Raw genomic sequence first — 19676 nt, 5'->3', positions numbered from 1 at the left:
CCTCACCTAATAGAGTAGATGTCATTTCTGGGTAAGGTTAACTGTGGGAAACAGAAATGTGTTCACTAAGGAAACCTTAGGTCACAACCTCCAGTTTCCTGAAGGAAATGCCAAAAATGCTCCAAAGACAAAAGGCTGGAAACAAACTGGAATGTCTCTCTCCATCTGTCTGCTAAGGCGGAAGGAATGATTTCATGTTACATTCACTTCCTAGACTTTCATTACAGAGTCAAGCATAATGGAAAAGTATGTCCATTTTGTGTTTCTGTAGAAGATAAAATGTTCATATTCTCAGACTTATCTTCATAAGCACAGTAGTGATTCATGATATGGGGAAAGGTGGGATAAGGTGGCTGGCTTTGGGAGATGGGGAGCTCTTTGGTGACACTTTTCCCCCTGTGACCACATTATCCAGTGATTAGATGTACTTTCTTCCTGGAAACTCCAGACTGTGCATTTCATTCCAAGAAAGCTGGGTAGTCATGGACTGTGGTTTTCCTGGGCACATGTGTGGTAGAGCCCCAGATCAGACCAACAAGCAAAGACTTAAGAAGAAGGAATCCTTGGTTGTCTCCCAACATGAATATCTGGTTTTAATTCAGTGTATTCTCAGAAGTAAGAATGAGAAAAAAATCTTAGTAATTATATGTTTGTACTAAAAAATACACATATAAGGCTTTGATTTTAAAATTGTAGTGTTTTTCAAGAGGAGTGAAACAGATCCTGGACAATACTTGACATATTCTTGTAAAAAGTTCAATTGACTCAAAATAGTCAGGAAAGTTATGAAGTAACATCATATAATACTTTATCCCCAACAATATTAAATGTGATTACAATTTTACAGAATATTCAAATCAAAATGTTATATAAGACAAATTATTATTCTTGCTTTTACATCTCCTTAGAAGGAGAAACATTTAATTGTTTTAAAAATGTTCTATTTATTTTTTAGAAATGAGGTGTTGCCTTCTTGCCCAGGCTAGTATGCAGTGGCACAATCATAGCTCACTGCGGCCTTGAATTCTTGGGCTCAAGTGATCTTCCTGCCCCAAACCTCCCAAGTAGCTGGGACCACAGGCACGTGCCACCATGCCTGGCTGATTTTTTTTTTTAATGTTTTTTTAGAGACTGGACCTCAGTATGTTGCCCAGGCTGGTCTTTAATTCCTGGGCTCAAGTGATCCTCCCACAGATTTGTCTGTGTTTTCTCTAAATAGGTTATAAATACCTTGAGGGAGGAATCACAAATAACTAAAAGAAACTTTTGTAGAGACTATCGGAGTATTATTTCCCTGTGGACACAGTAAATGTATGATGATGAGAAATCATAACAAACTACAACATTTTCTCCAACCTTCCTTCCTGCTCTTTTGATGTGTACTTCACATGGTCCAAGAAAAGGGACTCAAAATACTTTTTAACATACACCATTGCCTTCACTGCAATACTAAGTGGAACTAGAGTTGTCTCTCAGAACATTCAAGCAAGCAAGGTTTACTTGAATAACTAAAGGCCTTATATGGATTATCTATAAAGAAAGAGGATTTTAAACCAGTGATTTAAAAAGCTAGGAGAGATAGGAGGAAGAGCATAGTGAGGGGTTAGACCTGCATTTATTTCAGTCTTTCACAATCTTCGACAAGAACCAGGACCCAGAGTAGTTTGGGTTCATGTTGAAGATATCTCTCCTAATACATCCGATCTCTTGTTCCCTACACTTTCTTCTTGGATTCAGACTCTCAAGTAATTTCTGTTTTTCCCGTGCTCTCTTTTTTATCCCTTTGAGGACTAAAGGATTAAAAAATTAGACTTATCTCTGGTTATAGTCATTAGCAAGAGCCAAGTGTGGACTGTGGACTTGAGTGAACAGGAATTGCTACATTTTATGTAATCCAACCTTGATAGATGAAGTATCTTCATATATCCAACCAGAAGCTTCCATATCAGTAATGGATAAATACACCATGGTAAATTAATACAATGGAATATTATTCAGCAACAAAAAAGGACCTACTACTAATCTTGCAACCGTTTTCATGAATTTTAAACCTCTTACGCAACCACAAAAGAGAACATACATCATGATTTCCTTTATGTAAAAGTTCCAGAATAGGCAAAACTAATATATGGAGGTATAAATCTGCACAGTGGTTGCCTGGGGTAAGAGGATAAACTGGAAAGGAACATGAGGGAACTTTCTAGGTTGTTAGCAAAGCTCTTTATCTTAATTTTTAGGACCTTGTTCACTCAGATGTGTATATTTGTCTAAACTTATGTAATCATATTCTTAAGACCAGTGAAATTTAAAAATATCAATATGCTAGACGTTCACTTCTGAGTATAAGGACTATATGAGACTTTCTCTGTGAAATTGTGGGAAGGTTCCATGAAGTTCAGTAGAAAGTGGCAGCCGTGCACAGTGGCTCACGCCTGTAGTCCCAGCACTTTGGGAGGCCGAAGCAGGAGGATAGCTTTGAGCTCAGGAGTTCAAGATCAGCCTGGGCAACATGGCAACACCCGTTTCTACAAAAAATACAAAAAAAAAATTAGCTGAGTATGATGGCTCACACCTGTAGTCCCAGCTGTTTGGATGGCTGAGTCTGGAGAATCACTTGAGTCCAGGAAGTGGAGGTTGCAGTGAGCCGAGATCCGGCCACTGCATTCCAACTCCAGCCTGGGTGACAGAGTGAGATCCTGTCAAAAAAAAAAAAAAAAAAAAAAAAAAAGAATGTGGAAAAGGTTCCAAAGTGTTTCATAAAAGGGAAATATGCTTTTTAAGTATTATCCCATGACCCAGAAATAAAACTTTAGAATGCTAAATAATTGTGACATGATGATACTCTTTACTTCCATAGGATGAGAATTTGGCTTAGTATTGGTATTTGTAATCCCTGAAGAATTTCTGTGTCTTGAAAGAGTCTAGAGATGTAATGAAACTGTCACAATAAAAGTTTATTGACGTTTGGATTTCAGTTTTAGGAATATATGATGGGTTGTAAATAGCCTTATGAAGAATGGACCTTGTATACATTGCAAGGATATGTAAACATATTAGTATTGGAGACATACAAATTGGAGTGTGCCAATTTCTTATCATGGCCACCTGACCAAACCTATAAAAGGCATGCAGTCAGATAATAACACTCGCCCTGGGTGTAAGCACTGCATTGTTAGAAGAAATAGGCAGAGCACAAAGGATATGGAAGACAAGCTTATGTTCCTGTGGATCTTATTTTTTAATAATTTCAGCTTTTATATTAGATTCAAGGGGAACATGTGCAGGTTTGTTACATTGGCATATTGCTGTGATGTTGAGGTTTGGGGTGTGAATGATCCCATCACTGTGGTAGTGAGCATAGTACCCAACAACTAGTTTATTAGCCATTGTCCCCCTCCCTCTCTCTCCCTTCTAGTAGACACCGGTGTCTATTGTTCCCTTATTTATTTATTTTGGAGGGTCTCACTCTGTTGCCCATGCTGGAGGGGAGTGGTGTGACCATAGCTCACTGCAACCTGGAACTTCTAGGCTCAAGCAATCCTCCCGTCTCAGCTTCCAGAGTAGCTGGGACTATAGGTGTGTGCCACCACACCTGGCTAATTATTTATTTTTGTAGAGACAGGGTCTCACTTTATTGCCTAGGCTGTTCCCACACTCCTTACCTCAAGCAATCCTTCCACCTTGGTTATCCAAAGTGCTAGAATTACAGGCGTGAGCCATCATGACCAGCCTGTTTCCATCTCTATGTCCACATGTACCCATCCTGTGAGTTTTATAAGCTTGCAGCCAGACACATTGTTACCTGCATTCCCCTGTCTGAGGGGTCTTTCTTTCAGCCAGCTCTGGGAGTAACTGGACAGAGAAGAAATGCCTCAGGTGCTGCACTGCTCCTTGGACAGACTGATTAGATACAAAGCAGAAATAGAAACAGGAAAGAGGGGGCATGGTTACCTCAGCTAACAAGGAGCAGGGAGACGTAGGAAATTGTTTATGCATTTCCCCAGAACTACTATTATCACTCCACTTTTCTGCTGCTTTGTTGATACCAGGGCAGAAAGAAAAACCTTGGAAAAAGTTACTGGTGTGGGTCATGCTTCCTACTCCCATTCCTCTTGATAGGTCGGCAAACTTACCCACTCATCCACTCAACAAGAATGCTTGCCCTGTGCTCTGTGCTGTGGATCTAGGGGCAAATATAAACAGAGGTTCTGCCTTCCTAGAGCTCACAGGATTCATTCCTTCAGCTCTGACACTCCTGTGGCTCCCTCCCTTTGGGGTCCAGGGACCTTGATATGGCAAGACAAAATTCTTTCTTTTTTTTCCTCTTTTGAGACGGAGTTTCACTCTGTCGCTCAGGCTGGAGTGCAGTGATGCGATCTCGGCTCACTGCAACTTCTGCCTCTCAGGTTCAAGCGATTTTCCTGCCTCAGCCTCATGAGTAGCTGAGATTACAGGCGTGTGCCACTACGCCGGCTAATTTTTCTGTTTTTAGTAGAGACGGGGTTTCACCACATTGGCCAGGCTGGTCTCGAACTCCTGGGCTCAAGCGACCCACCTGCCTCGGCCTCTCAAAGTGCTGGGATTATAGACGTGCATCACGGCACCCAGCCAAGAAAAAGTTCTTTTTTTCCCATGAGTTTGTTCTTTGTTGTACACTTCCTCTAATATATTGAGTTCTTTAGCAGTCTAAAATAATTTCATTTAACAAATACAATTAATATTGGCAGCTTTTCATCATTGGCTTTTATTTAATTTATATCTCTAAATTACTTAAAATTAAATAATGAAGAATAAACTCATATTTGGAACGGAGAGAAGTTCCTTACGTTATTGGGTGGTGTTGTAAATATCAGTATTTGTATTCTATTTTTCAGCATCTAGTCCCCATGTGATCAAGAAGCAACTCTGTAAAACAAAAGCATTCAACATTTTCTTTAGCTTCTATCTCTCCTTAGTTTGTGTTTTTCTTCCTAGATCCCTACTGTGAACTGTGCTAGGTGGAGCTGCTTGGTTTATAATGTGCAAATGAAGTGTACATTTGAATAAGTCATAGGTGGTGTCCTTATTCAACTTGGATGAAAAGGAAAGGAGAGAAAAATTCACAACCCAAGAGGATAAGCAGACTTATCTACTAGTGAGCCATTGCAAGTCATGTAGAGGACTTGAGAGAGCAGCCTAGGTAGGTCGTTTGTATGCTGTATGTTCAGTGATTGCTTGAGGTCAGGGAGCTGGTGATAACTCCTTGTGCAGCCCAAGAACTCTGCACTCATCTTATACACCAGCTCTACTGAATCCAAGCTGACCTGCTCACATTTGTGTGCCATTTCTCTCAGGAAGTCTCTTGAGAATGCCAATAGCTCAGATACCTGCTCGCCATTACCAGATCTACCCCTCAAAGCATAATGTCTGCTGGTGGGAGGATGAGTAGCTTCAATGTTTTGTACAAAGGAGAGTATATTTATTTCTAATTTCAGAGTTTCTCTTGCTCCTGTCTAGACACTTCAGAGAAAAACAAATTCAGGTCACCAGTAAAGTTATGTTCTATAATAAGAGAAGACTCGTGCTAAATCACTTGTAAAGACATTAACTATCATCTGCCTGAAAAGTCTTCTCTCACCAAGCTTCTGCAGATCTTTTGAGGTACCAGAAATAGTGGTTAGTTCTCACATGCTGTTCTGCTTCAGCGAGCTTCATGTGGCCACCTGCAGAAATAGTTCTTGGTTTCTCTTCCTTGTCTAGATGCTGGTCAAGGCAGCGTTTAGAAAAACACAGATTTTCATATTCCCATTCACACGTGCAAAGTGAATTAGGGTACCAAAGAATTACCTAGATTATTCAATCTGTAAAATGCTTTGCCTCAATTGACTGAATATTTTATATCAACACTTTTTCCAGCTACATATTTATACTATAATAGGAACATATTTTTACTATATATACTATTTATACTATAATAGTAGGAGTTGCAGAATCATAAGAAATTTAGGGCCGGGTGCAGTGGCTCACACTTGTAATCCCAGCACTTTGGGAGGCCAAGGTGAGCAGATCACGAGGTCGGCAGTTCGAGACTAGCCTGACCAACTTGGTGAAAACTCATCTTTACTAAAAATACAAAAATTAGCCAGGGGTGGTGGTATGTGCCTGAAATCCCAGCTACTTGGGAGGCTGAGGCAAGAGAATCACTTGAACCCGGGAGATGGAGGTTGCAGTGAGCCGAGATTGTGCCACTGCACGCCAGCCTGGGTGACAGAGCAAGACTCCATCTCAAAAAAAAAAAAAAAAAAGAAAGAAATTTAGAAGACACAACCACAAGAGCTTTCTTTCATGTATTTATTAAGGAGGCAGGGTCTTGCTCTGTCACCCAGTCTGGAGTACAGTGTCATGATCCTAGCTCACTGCAGCCTCAAACTAAGTGATCCTCTGGCCTCAGTCTCCTGTGTAGCTGGGACTACAAGGTGCATGCCATGTTGGCTGCTTTTTTTTTTTTTTTCAGTAGAGTTGGTTTTGGGAACAGGGGTCTCACCTTGTTGTCCAGGCTGGTCTTGAACTGCTGGCTTCAAGCGATCCTCCTGCCTTGCCGCCTAAAATGCTAGGATTACAGGTATGAGCCACTGTGCCCAGCCTTGGACCTTCTAATTGTAAAGAAGCAAAAAGGCCCATATAATATACATAATATACACCATAATATATACATAATATACATCATCTCACTTTATATATCCACTGTATTAATTTTTCTGTTAAAAAAACTATGCTCATTTAGTGTTTTATGTTGTTTTTTCCAAAAATAGTGATTTTGAATTGTGGGCCTAATTAGCGAAAATTGAAATGTGTTAAAGTAATTTAAACATCTGTAAGGGATTTGTATCAAATGAAGTCTGCTCTCAGTTCTTTTATTTTTAACTTTTATTATTTTATTTTTAATACAGACAGGGTCTCACTATGTTTTTCAGGCTGGTCTCGAACTCCTGAGCTCAAGCAATACTCCTGCCTAGGCATCCCAAGTGCTAGGATTACAGGCATGAGCCACCATGCCCAGCCTCTACTCTCAGTTCATTTTCTAAGAAATTTGATGCAAGCCAGTATTGTTGCTGAACTTCATACCAGCGTGAAGAATATCTGGATTGCAGTGTTCTTTCCTTAAAGGGGTACTGTAGGCACAACAGTTATGCCGAGATTTATGTGGTCTTCAGAGATGGAGAAGCATTTGATTCCTAGAATTATTTGGCATCTTTCTACACTCATCTGGGTTTTCTCTTAGATTTATAAAAAGGCCAGTGTTGGGCATTCTGACAAAGTCTAGGTTAAACGCTAATCAAGGCACTAGAGTATATATTTGAAGTTTGTGTGTTAACACCTGTGTGTTCGGGGCAACAAACTACTAGTGTCACTAGTTAGCTGCCAGTAGTTAGCTGCTCTGAACACTTAGGATACCTAAATATACATCGGATTTTTCCCTAGGGAAAAAAAATCAATCTTTTGTTTGTCTTCTCCAAAAAGGAATCAATTAATGAACTAGTTCTGCCCCCAAAGTAACAGTTTAGAATAAATGTATTAACTCAATGCAATGTTCAACATTGTTTGAAAAATCTAAAGTATTTTTATAATTTTATTTTTTTCTTTTCCTTTTTTACCTTTCACACACTTGAATCTAAACATTTTTACTTGAAGAATGGACAGTTATTTTTCTTTGTGTTTTAAAATACAACATGTACCAGGAAAGGGAGATGGAAGTAAAAATAAATAAATAAAATACAACACGCTCTACAGATAGGTGGCTTTTGGAAAGCAATCTATGATTTTCTAATTCTCTAGGGCTCAGAGTCTCTTGTAAAACACAGTTCTTTCTATATAATTTTTGCTAATGGATAGAAAAACTTGTGGGGTATTTGGAGGAATTAAATAAACATTGAAGATATAAAAGCACACAAGGGATGACTTTTATTGTAAAGTCATGCTGTCATCAAACGGTGTAATTTCTTCCCTGGTGAGGGCAGTTTTCAGTCTACCACACCTGCCTCTGGTCATGTCACGGTTGAGTTCTGGCACTGCCAGCTGATGTTACCGGTGGTTTACTGAATTTTGACTTATATGGAATTAAATGTCTGTGTTACCATAGTAAGTTCACATTAGTCTTTGCATTTCATTATCAAGAATGCACTGGTAACTGGCAGGAAACTTCTATTTGAAGCATAGTAATCGGAACATTTTCTTATTGTTAAAGTACTTTTACTTCTTCCCTACTTTCATTTAAATCTATCTAAAGGAAAAAAGAGGATTTTGTCTTCCATACAAAAGAAGTTTTAGACATTGGGGCTTACTATAGTTTCTCTGTGTTATAAACGATCTCCATTCTTTATGTCACTCCATGAACTTTTATTTAATTTGGAGGAAATCCATAGTATTCACTCTATATCAGAGGCTGTGACATCCTGGCTAAAGCTATTGAAGTTGGCAGCATCATTTCCTCTTCCCGAATTCCTTTTTTGGTTAAGTTTAAGGAGGAGCACAAATTGAGGGTGCAACTTTGTTTCCCGTAGTTTTGAACTGGCAGGGTGTCCCTGGGATTTGTGGCTGCCTACTTGAACAATCCCTTAGGACAAACACCATTCACATTTCATGGCTCTCACTAGGAATCATTAACAGCTCAGTGCAGAGTTTTGCTTTTCACTTAACTTGTAAGAGAATGAAGAGGCCCTGCCAAGGTTCAGAAAAGGATAACAAAGCGTAAGCCCCTTAATGGGATGAACTAACATAAAAGTCTAAGTATCTGGAGCTCTTTCCCACAAGTAGGACCTGACTCAGGGACTGGCATTCAGGCTGACAACCACCATATACAAGAAACTGTAATAGAAACGAAAGTAATTTCCCTGAAATGAGCCAAGTTATGGGCCTTGGGAAAATAAGGATCTATCTGTTAGCTTTGCTAAGATCAGGATCTTTGATTTACAGTGCTTTCCATGAAATGGTATATTTTTATTGAAGAGAATCATAGGATCTAGAAAGCATTGACTTTAAGTGAAGCACTATTTGAATTCAGCTTTAAGTAGACTGAAATAGCTCTTTATATGATTGAAATGTCTCCATATAATTGTTCGTTAATTAACATATCTCATAAAATAGCGTTTTATATACCATGCATGGCAAAGCAGTTGACAAGCAATTGTAATATTAAAACAGAACTTCTGGCCTGGCCCTGATCTCTTTGTTAGAGTGTTGTAATGATCTTCAGCCTGTTTGCCACAGCACTGAGCTAGCCAGTGTACCTCTATCATTTGGTTTTCAGGAGCCCCTAGGATAGATCTCAGCTTCAAGACAAGGTGAGGGTAGCCACTTAAATCCTGAGGCCATTGCATCATCTAGGCAGTTGAGGAGACTTGCTTGAGAAGCTTTCCTGGTATACTCAGATGTAGTTTTTCTTGTCTGCTTAGATATTCAGATATTCTGAATCAGTGATTGCTCTCAAATACCTGCAGGAACCAGGCAGAGGACTTACTGGAGTGAAGTGGCCTGGGGAGAAACTGATGAGCTTGAGAGTGAATGTCCATCTCAGTGGAGAAGTCTTTATCCCATTCCAGCTCTTTGTTGCTAGCTGAGATGTTGGCCCAGTGTTGTCAGTGTTCCAAAGCGTGCGGAACATATGGGCTTTGATGTATAATCTCCCAATTTTTAAATGATGCTAATTTGATTAAAAGCAATTCCTATACAGGCAAAATATGACACAATGGTATCCGCACCTGACCCCAGGGCTCCTCTTTGGCATCTAATATAAATTAAAACAACTGAGCTCTCAGAGCTGAGCTATTCACCTGAAGGTCCACTATGGGTGCTAAGTCAATTCCCCACTGGAGCAGTTTCTGTCTGGTGGCCTGGAGTGTGACAAGCATGGGTGGAGTTGGGGAACAGGCTAGCTCAGGTTTTAGGACTATGGGGAGATGTCTTAGTTGGCATATCTGATCATCTGCGGCTACTTCATATCTGGCTGAAACATCTTCAGCTCTTGATTTCCATTGTATGGTGAATGGAATGTATGGTGATGGGCACAGAAACAGTGGCATCTCAACCTTCCTTTTTTTGTTTTTGAGACGGAGTCTGGCTCTGTCGCCCAGGCTGGAGTGCAGTGGCGCTATCTCGGCTCACTGCAAGCTCCGCCTCCCGGGTTCACGCCGTTCTCCTGCCTCAGCCTCCCGAGTAGCTGGGACTACAGGCGCCCGCCACCATGCCTGGCTAATTTTTTCGTATTTTTAGTAGAGACGGGGTTTCACCGTGTTAGCCAGAACGGTCTCCATCTCCTGACCTCGTGATCCACCCGCCTCGGCCTCCCAACATTTCAACCTTTCTAAAAGGCGACATCTTGTACACTGTAGTAGCATAATGGGAAATTCAGACAGGCACATCATATGCTACATACCAGACCCTTTCCAAATGCTGGTTCCATCTTCATCTTCCCATTCTAAAATTTCTTCAAAAATTAAAAGCTTCAGGTGGGTGCAGTGGCATGTGCTTGTAATCCTGGTTACTCTAGAGGATCACTTGAGGCCAGGAGTTTGAGAGTTTGGTAGAGACCTTGTCTCTACCAAAAAAAAAAAAAAAAAAAAAATTAGCCAGGCGTGGTAGTTCCAGCTACTCAGGAGGCCAAAGCGGGAAGATTCATTTGAGCCCAGAAGTTTGAGGCTTCAGTGAGCTATGATTGAGCCACTGCACTCTAGCCTGAGCAACAGAGCAAGATCCTGTCTTGAAAAAAAAAAAAAGCTTAGATGACATAGTGAGACCCTCCACCCAGCGGGGTATCTATTTAATGTATATATATATACATATATATACACATATATATGTATATATATATAAAGCTTATATATATAAAAAGCTTATATATATAAAAGCTTATATATAAATATATATAAATATATTTATTTATATTTATACATAAAAATATATTCATATATATTTATATAAAATATATTTATTTATATTTATATATAAAATATATTTATTTATATTTATATATAAAAATATATTTATTTATATTTATATATAAAAATATATTTATTTATATTTATATATAAAAATATATTTATTTATATTTATATATAAAAATATATTTATTTATATTTATATATAAAAATATATTTATTTATATTTATATATTTATTTATTATATAAATAAATATATAATAAATAATAAATATATAATATATTTATTGTATTATTTATATAAATTTATTAATATATTATGTAATAAAATAATAAATAAATATATAAATAAATATATAAATATTTATTTATATTATATAATATTATATTATATATAAATATATATTTATATAAAAATATATATATTTATATATAAAAATATATATAAATAAATATATAAATATATATTTATATTATATATAATATATAAATATATATTTATATATTTATATTATATATAATCATATAAATATATATAAATATATATAAAATATATATATAAAAAGCTTATATATATAAAAGATTATATATATATATAAAAGCTTATAAATGTATTGGCAAGTCTGACTTTCGTCCTTTTCAATTAGCTATACACAACAATACTGTGAAGTGTGTATTACAATCAGTGCCCAGAGGATGCAGCGCATCTGAGGCAAATGGGAGGTTAACAAATTCCCCACATAACGAGTCACCAGTGAAGTTGGCTTTGCCTTTCCATTACACAGTAAAGCCTGGAAAACTTCCTCAGGCTTGCCCAGATTTATGATCATAGACTCACTGAGTTGGAAGGAACCTTAGAGATTAACCTGCCCGACTGTCTCATTTCAGAGATAAGTGACTCGCTCTTGACTCCTACTCGTTTCTCTTGTCCTTGTCTAGTTTGAAATCATAGTTGTGCTAGTAAGGCAATGTTGAAAAGTGAAAGGTTTGTGTCGCTGGTTTTATTGTATTCTTACGTCTCCAGATTTATTTCTCCTAGATCCAGCCAGATTGTCTTTAGACCCTTAGGCTACTGGCCCTTGCTAACTTTTATAAACTGAGATAAATGGAATGCAAGTCTTTGAAATTACAATGATTTTGCTTCTGCAGCAGTGTGAATATCTGTTGAATTTAGGGGGAGTGGCAGATCCAAGCAGAAGGGCGTAGCAAATGTTAATGAAAATGGTGGTGTTTGACCAAACACAACCCACCAGAGGATAAAATCACAGGCTATAATTTCAGTGGACGGTGGAGTTTTGTGCGGTCGGTAACGTCACTGGAAACCCAAGAAAGAACTTATTTTGTGCAATTTGGCCCATGTTGTTGTTTATTTTGATTACATCAAGCTCAAGGGCTCTTTTGACATTAAAAATGCTTATTTCAGCTAAAGTCCAGATTAGGGTTATGATTTCCCTTTTAAAAATTTCTTTTCCTTTTTCTGGGATTGCACTGTGGTCTCCTACACACTTCTTTCTACTTTCCTGTGATTTCTTTCTAGCCAGAAAATTATTAGCATTTCAACATAGATATATAACAAATGCTGTAATATCAGTGCTACCTTCGTGGTGTGATGCACAGGAAGAATCACGGAGTTTTTTACTGTTGTTGTTGTTGTTGTTTTTGAGACAGGGTCTGGCTCTGTCACCCAGGTTGGAGTGCAGTAGTGTGATCTTGGCTCACTGCAACTCTGCCTCCTGGGCTGAAGCGATCTTCCCATCTCAGTCTCCCAGGTAGCTGGGGCTTAGTGGGCACCACCATGCCCGGCTAATTTTTTTTTTTTTTTTTTTGTAGCGATGTGGTCTTGCCATGTTGTCCATGCTGGTCTTGAAATTTTGAGCTCAAATGATCTGCCTGTCTCCCAAAGTGCTAGGATTACAAGTGTGAGCCACAGCACCCAGCCAGGAAGAATCGTTTTTGCAGTGGGACTCTGGTCACCCAACGAACATCAGGATCTTTCTTGTAATATAAAGCAGAATGGAGAAATATCAATGGAATTTCTAGTATATGAAGATTTTTCCCCGCATACGAGGAAATATCTTAAGTCAGAGTAGTCAGTTTGGCCTGTGTTTGAATTCTGTCTCTACCGCACACTAGGTATGTGGCCCTGGAGAAGTTATTCAACCTAGCTGAAATGCAGTTCATTTCTTTGTAAAATAGTGATAGGCTGGCGTGGTGGCTCACACCTGTAATCCTAGCACTTTGGGAGGCCGAGGCGGGCAGATCCCTTAAGGTCAGGAGTTCGAGACCAGCCTGGCCAACATGGTGAAACTCTGTCTCTACTAAAAATACAAAAAATTAGTCGGGTGCGGTGGCATATGCCTGTAATCCCAGCTATTTGGGAGGCTGAGGCAGGAGAATAGCTTGAACCTGGGAGGCAGAGGTTGCAGTGAGCCGTGATCACGCCACTGCACTCCAGCCTGGGTGACAGAGTGAGACTCAGTCTCAAAAAAAAAAAAAAAAAAAATCGCTGATCTGCCAGCTCCTGCTCCTGACTCACCGCTGTTCGCTCTTGTGAGGAACAGTCGGTCAGGAAGCCGTGCAGCAGCCATGGCTTTTAAGAATACCGGGCACTTTGGGAGGCCGAGGTGGACGGATCACAAGGTCAGGAGATCGAGACCATCCTGGCTAACACGGTGAAACCCCGTCTCTACTAAAAAAAAAAAAAAAAAAAAATTAGCCGGGCGTGGTGGCAGGTGCCTGTAGTCCCAGCTACGCAGGAGGCTGAGGCAGGAGAATGGCGTGAACCCGACGGGCGGAGCTCGCAGTGAGCCGAGATCACGCCACTGCATTCCAGCCTGGGGGACAGAGCGAGACTCCATCTCAAAAAAAAAGAAAAAAAAAAAAGAATTCCGGAAACACACCCGTGGAGCCAGAGGTGGCAATTCACCGAATTCGAATCACTGTAACAAGCCGCAAAGTAAAATCCCTGGAGAAGGTGTGTGCTGACTTGATCAGAGGAGCAAAGGAAAAGAATCTCAAAGTGAAAGGACCAGTTCGAATGCCTACCAAGATTTTGAGAATCACTACAAGAAAAACTCCTTGTGAATGTTCTAAGACATGGGATTGTTTCGGGATGAGAATCCACAAGCGACTCATTGACTGGCACAGTCCTTCTGAGATTGTTAAGCAGGTTACTTCCATCAGTATTGAGCCAGGAGTTGAGGTGGAAGGCACCATTGCAGATGCTTAAGTAAGCCATTTTAATAAATTGATTACAAGTTGTTAAAAAAATAAAATAATGATAATAATACTAACTTCAAAGACTGTTGTGTGATTTAAATAGGATTATATTTGGCCAGGTGCAGTGGCTCATGCCTGTAATCCCAGCACTTTGGGAGGCCTAGGCAGGCGACTTATGAGGTCAGGAGATCGAGACCATCCTGGCTAACACGGTGAAACCCCATCTCTACTAAAAAAAATACAAAAATTTAGCCAGGTATGGTGGCATGCGCCTGTAGTCCCAGCTACTTGGGAGGCTGAGGCAGGAGAATTGCTTGAACCTGGGAGGTGGAGGTTGCAGTTTGCTGAGATCGCGCCACTGCACTCCAGCCTGGGTGACAGAGTGAGACTCTCTCAATAAATAAAAAAATAGAATTATATTTTTTAATGTCTGGCCCAAGATAGATGATAGTCAACAAATGTTCATTTACTCATTCATTTAATGCATATTTATGGAGCATCTACTATGCTCCATGTACTGCCATTAGAGCAGTGAACAAAATAGACAAAACCCTTGCCACGGTCAGTTCCCTCTCTTCTTTTTCCTACTTTACACTGACCCTCCCCACTAAAGCCAGGCCTCATTAGATGAATATTCCTGCTTTTTCAAAGAATTCATTCCGTTGGAAGTTCTGCTAGTCAACAACTATGTTTTGTGCTCAGATTCTCTTTTTGCATGAGATCAAAAAGAGAATGTATGATGAAATTGCAAAATTTGACCTACATTGCAACTTGGATGTGCAGAAAAATGAATTTATTTAGTCTATCCTATTCCGTCTTCCCTCACAGACATTTACGTTCTAGTTAGAAGGGGGAATAACGTTAACTAAATGACTGGTTTAAAATGTAGTCCCAGTCAGTAATTTAATCCATTTGAATGCTTGTTCTGCCTCCTTTGGATAAAAATGGTGAGGCTAAAACCAAACAATACAAAAACAAAAAAAAGCTGAGGCTAGGCCAGGCATGGTGGCTCATGCCTGAAATCCCAGCACTCTGGGAGGCCAAGATGGGCAGATGGCTTGAGCTCAGGAATTGGAGACCAGCCTGGGCAGCATGGCAAAACTCCATCACTACAAAAAACACAAAAATTAGCTGGGAGTGGTGGTGTGAACTTGTAGTCCCAGCTACTTGTGGGGACTGAGGCAGGAGGATAGCTTGAATCCGGGAGGTCGAGGTTGCAGTGAACCTAGATTGCACCACTGCACTCCAACCTGGGTGGCAAAGTGAAACTCTGTCTGAAAAAAAAAAAAAAAAAAAAAAAAAAAATTACTGAGGCTCTCAGGCTCTTCCTCTTCTGCTTGCCTAGAGTCCTGGGGAAGGGCTGAGGTCTATGCAACCTCATGTTGGTGGGGAGGAGGTGGTGTCCTCAGCCACAGTTCCCTGCTTGCCTTGGCTCTCCTCCAGCCAATTATCTCCTTCTCATTTGGTACTGCTTGCCCTGGGGTGATTGCTTGAGTGGGTGTGACCTGTGGTTGGTCTCACTGGGTCTGGTTAAAGTCCTGTTGTGTGCTCTGGCTGACCTGCCCTCATTTCAGTTTCCCCTGTTGCTAGAGATCCCTTTGAAGTTTGGTTGGCCTTTCATCCAGCCCTGGCTTTACCTGCCTCTGATAAGCAGAGAGGCTTGCTCTTTCTGAGTCCTCTCTACCTCGCTCTGACTGACCATGTCTGACCTACCTAGGGGTCGGCTTGGTCCCTAGGTTTGTATGGGAGCATGCCACACACAGAGCCCCCTCTTTCGAGTTCGTGAGGAGTCTTTTTAATAGTGGCCCCCACTCTGCCTTTGGAGTTAACTTTGCTTCCCTTGTGCCCCTTTCCCTACCTGGGCCAAACTCAGAAGAGTTGGGGGAGGGGAGATTAGGACAACCTTCACCAGTTCATTTCCCTCTCTCTCTGCTTTCCACAGTTCTCCACACTAACAAAGGACTAGTCTTTCTCTCTTTCTATTCTATCTTCTTCCTGACTCTTCCTAGCTTAATCTTAATGACAAGCAGGTTACCTTCTTTTTATTTTTGTTTTAAACCACACTGATCTGAAATCTCCATGCTTGGTTGTTAAAATACTAATGCCTCACAAGGGAGTTCAGCAAATCCCTTTTCAAGAGGCTTGTATAAACCTACTTTCTGAAAGACAGAAGCAGAATGTTACTCTTTCTCTTGTTCTTCTTCTATAATAAATTCAGACTCTCCATCTGGGCAAGTCATTGGCTAGGGCAGACTAATGTGAAGGTTTCTACTCAAGGAGGCAAAAAAAATACATTTTAATATTCAAAATTTTACTTGTTACAGAAGCATGGCTGGTGCCTTAAGGAACTCATTGTTTATTAGCTTTATGGTTCTCTGACTATCCAGGTGACTGGACTGCACCCAGGTGTTGGCAGCCCTGGAACTTGTCTGTCTGTCTGTTGATTCGGAATTGACAGTGGTTGCAGACCTTTAAGTAAAACCTTTCCTCTTGATCCCAATGTGCCCTTCGCTTTCTCTAAAAGGTTTTCCCTTCCTCTTATTTTTCCTTATCCTCTTCTCCATCTTTGCTGTCAGATCTCTCTCTCTCTTTCTTTATCCTGCACTTGCAGTTTGCTCCCACACTGGACACACATACAGGCATACGCATACACACAAAAACATACATCATCACCTCCTCTTTGTTCGTATATGTACATTTACAGACCCCTGTGGCTTTAGCTCTTTTTCCAGGATTTTCTCTTTCATCCATTTATATATGTGAATATTGATTCTTTACTACGATGATAATCATTGCTGTAATTTATTGAACACCTGTTATATACTAGTGATGAGAAAGGTCCTTTTATATTGCCTCTTTCACTTAATCCTTAGAATCACCATTGTGTGTAGCAAGAAACCGAGGCTCAAGGAAGTTTTTAAAAACTGTGTTCAAGGATACAGAACTAGTAATTGGCAGAACAGGGACTTGAATCTAGGTTTCATTGGCCCTAAAGACCATTCCACAAAAGAAAATCATTATGAACAGAAATGTAGGTTTTTGCGTAAAGATTTTATGTAAATTGAATTATCCTATAATAACCTTGAACATGAAATTCAGAACTTAGTTTATGATGACTGGTCTAAAAGCTATCACTTTGAAGGGAAGAATGGGGAACTCCTTTTCAGAGATGATTAATGCTTGATGCAATTCTATTAGAAGTGCTGACTAATGGTCTGATGACTACTTATTTTGATCTTGGTGTTGGTAAAGAGAACTTTACGTGCCAGGAAATGGAAAAAAAAAATACAGATTTTAGCCACTTAAAATTGCTAACAGTGAAGGTCTCCATATTATTTTGGTTCCAGCTTCTTTTTTTTTTTCCCTAGGCTAATTTCACCACTTCCTCCTCCATTCTTGAGTTTTAAAAATGTCTTTTGAGAGACAGAGTCTTGCTGTGTTGGCTAGGCTGGTCTCAAACTCCTGGCTCCAGTGATCCTCCTGCATCAGCCTCCCAAAGCACTGGGATTACAGGCATGAGCTATGCCTGGCCTCTGTTTTGTTCTTGCAGGCTAAGTTATTTTCCCCTGTTCTTTTTAGATTATTCTTAATTTAAAATATCATATTTAATTTTCCATTTTAAAGCATCTGCTACCATCTATCCTTATTTTCTCCCTTTTCTTGTTCATATTTTTTCCCTGTCTCTGGCTTTGTTTTGTGCATTCTTGCTCATAGTGCTCTGCCCCATTAGGTTACTGAAAATAAAATGTACTGGAATCCTAATCTCTAAAATCCTGGCCATCACAACTAGGATTCTTTGGAGTTTGCTTTCAACTTCTGTGCAAGGATGGACAAATCATTCATCAGTCACAGTTGTACCATTGTGGCATTTGGAGGTGGTGTACAGAGCCCTGCTGTTTTTTTTTATTCTCTGAGGTTTTGCTAAATGATAATGGGTGGGTCAAGGAAAAACCTGATTAAGCACTCACTAAAGAAAAAAAAAATGTGAGTGACTGAGTGTGTGGGCATGAACATGTACGTGTGTTTTCCTGTGTGTGTATGGTGGGGGGTATCTTCGAGAATGTAGAGAGATGAATTCTCCCTAAAGAATGTGTAGGTATTTGATATGAAGTACTCCTCAGCATCCACTGGAATCAAAGTGAACTTTCTCTCAGATTAAAATGATGATTCAGAGTGGTTATGGGGCTGGCATTTTAAGAATTAGAGAGGAGAAAGGAATAAAAGAAGGAGTGTCTTCAAAGAATTGTAGAAACTAAACTAAAGCATATTTAATCTCTTTCCTCTCACACTGACATATCCTTCTTCCTTCTGATTTCCTTGATTGGTTTGTCTTTAAGGGAAAATGAAGAGGATTCTTTTAGAGCTTCCTATCTCATAATAAAGAAAGATTTCACAGGTTCCTGTTTCAGAGGATGGGGATACATCCTTTTATCTTAAAAGAGAACAATGTTAGTTCCTAGAGTTTCTGTCATTTTGAAATAGAGTTTTTTTTTGTTTTTGTTTTTGCCCTCGTGCTGCTGTGACTTTCAGGAAACTTTTCACTGGTGATATCAGAGGCACTTTGAAGAAATGATCCTTGCTAATCCATTTGATTAATGTGCAATACTGCAGCTATTGATGGGCGTAAGGTATTAATAATAATCAATTTCTATATGTCATATTTATTAACTGTTAAATTTTAAGAAATTGTTTGTATAAACATAGGGATATCCTTGACTCACATAGCCTCTGTATCTCTGTACATGTCATTTGACTCATGGGTCCCATGAAGAACAACCTGTGCAGGTGATCCTTAAGCGTTTAAAGCAATCACGATATCAGCCTGAGGTGACAGGCAGTGGTGCACAGATCTCAGATGGCGGCTGAGACTATTCACTCTCAAGATCCACCAAGCAGAAAAGTGAGATGTCCAGGCAGATCTGCTTCTGGTCCTTTCCCCAAGTATTCTGCTTTATACTCTTTGGAAGAAATGCCATTTCCCCCTGCCACAGTTGCCTAGAAAAAGAAAAAAAAAGAGAAAAGGAAAAAGAATGCAGTGAATATGCCGACCTTTGTAGACAAAGAAGCGGTCACCAACCCACTTGGAAAAGGATGTGCATTCTGAGTCATTTTTCTAGTTGTGATCAAGGCCTAGCTTTAACCATTGTGCCTCCCATTCCTGAGGTCCAGCCCTGCCCTTGGTCAATAGTGGCCCTTTGGATTGAAATACAGGAAAATCAACTAACTGGTGGAGGTAATTGGATCCAAATAACTGCAGGGAAAATCAGTAATCGGGAACAGGGATGCGGAGCAGATAAAAAAGCTAGGAAATAAAAGACAACAATTTAGTTTCTGATTGAGTCTTCTTGTACTTTTACTTTTTTTTCTTTTTAATTCAAATTAGGGTCTTATTTTAAGAGTTTAAGTAGCTTTCAGAAAGAAAAGTTTAGAATTATTAAAAAAAAGTTTAGAATTAAAAAGAGTATTCCTTTCCTGTTACGTAAAACAAGCGTAATTAGTTGTTAGGAAAATACTCCCTAGGAAACTATGGCGAAATAGCACAA

The 19676-nt window shown here is 39.6% G+C and overlaps 1 protein-coding gene across 1 annotated transcript; it reads left to right on the top strand.

Annotated features, from left to right (window-relative positions):
• Positions 1-482: 482 nt before the first annotated feature.
• Positions 483-14143, top strand: LOC101129832 (small ribosomal subunit protein uS10-like). Its single transcript, XM_063708184.1, has 3 exons — positions 483-615; positions 11562-11698; positions 13799-14143. Exons 1-3 carry the CDS (start codon positions 483-485, stop codon positions 14141-14143), a joined length of 615 nt encoding a protein of 204 aa, XP_063564254.1.
• Positions 14144-19676: the final 5533 nt, after the last annotated feature.

This window comes from Gorilla gorilla, chromosome 1 (assembly GCF_029281585.2).
Source record: "Gorilla gorilla gorilla isolate KB3781 chromosome 1, NHGRI_mGorGor1-v2.1_pri, whole genome shotgun sequence".
Classification (NCBI taxonomy): Eukaryota; Metazoa; Chordata; class Mammalia; order Primates; family Hominidae; genus Gorilla; species Gorilla gorilla.
This window is presented reverse-complemented; position numbering and strand designations above follow the sequence as displayed.

Bases quoted from the DNA above. Each gene is read 5' to 3' on its own strand.
- LOC101129832 (XM_063708184.1), top strand. From the start codon at position 483: ATGGACTGTGGTTTTCCTGGGCACATGTGTGGTAGAGCCCCAGATCAG. The intron at 616-11,561 runs GTAAGAATGAGA...CTTTTCAATTAG, and splicing joins AATTCAGTGTATTCTCAGAA to CTATACACAACAATACTGTG. The intron at 11,699-13,798 runs GTAAAGCCTGGA...AAAAAAAAAAAG, and splicing joins CTTTGCCTTTCCATTACACA to AATTCCGGAAACACACCCGT.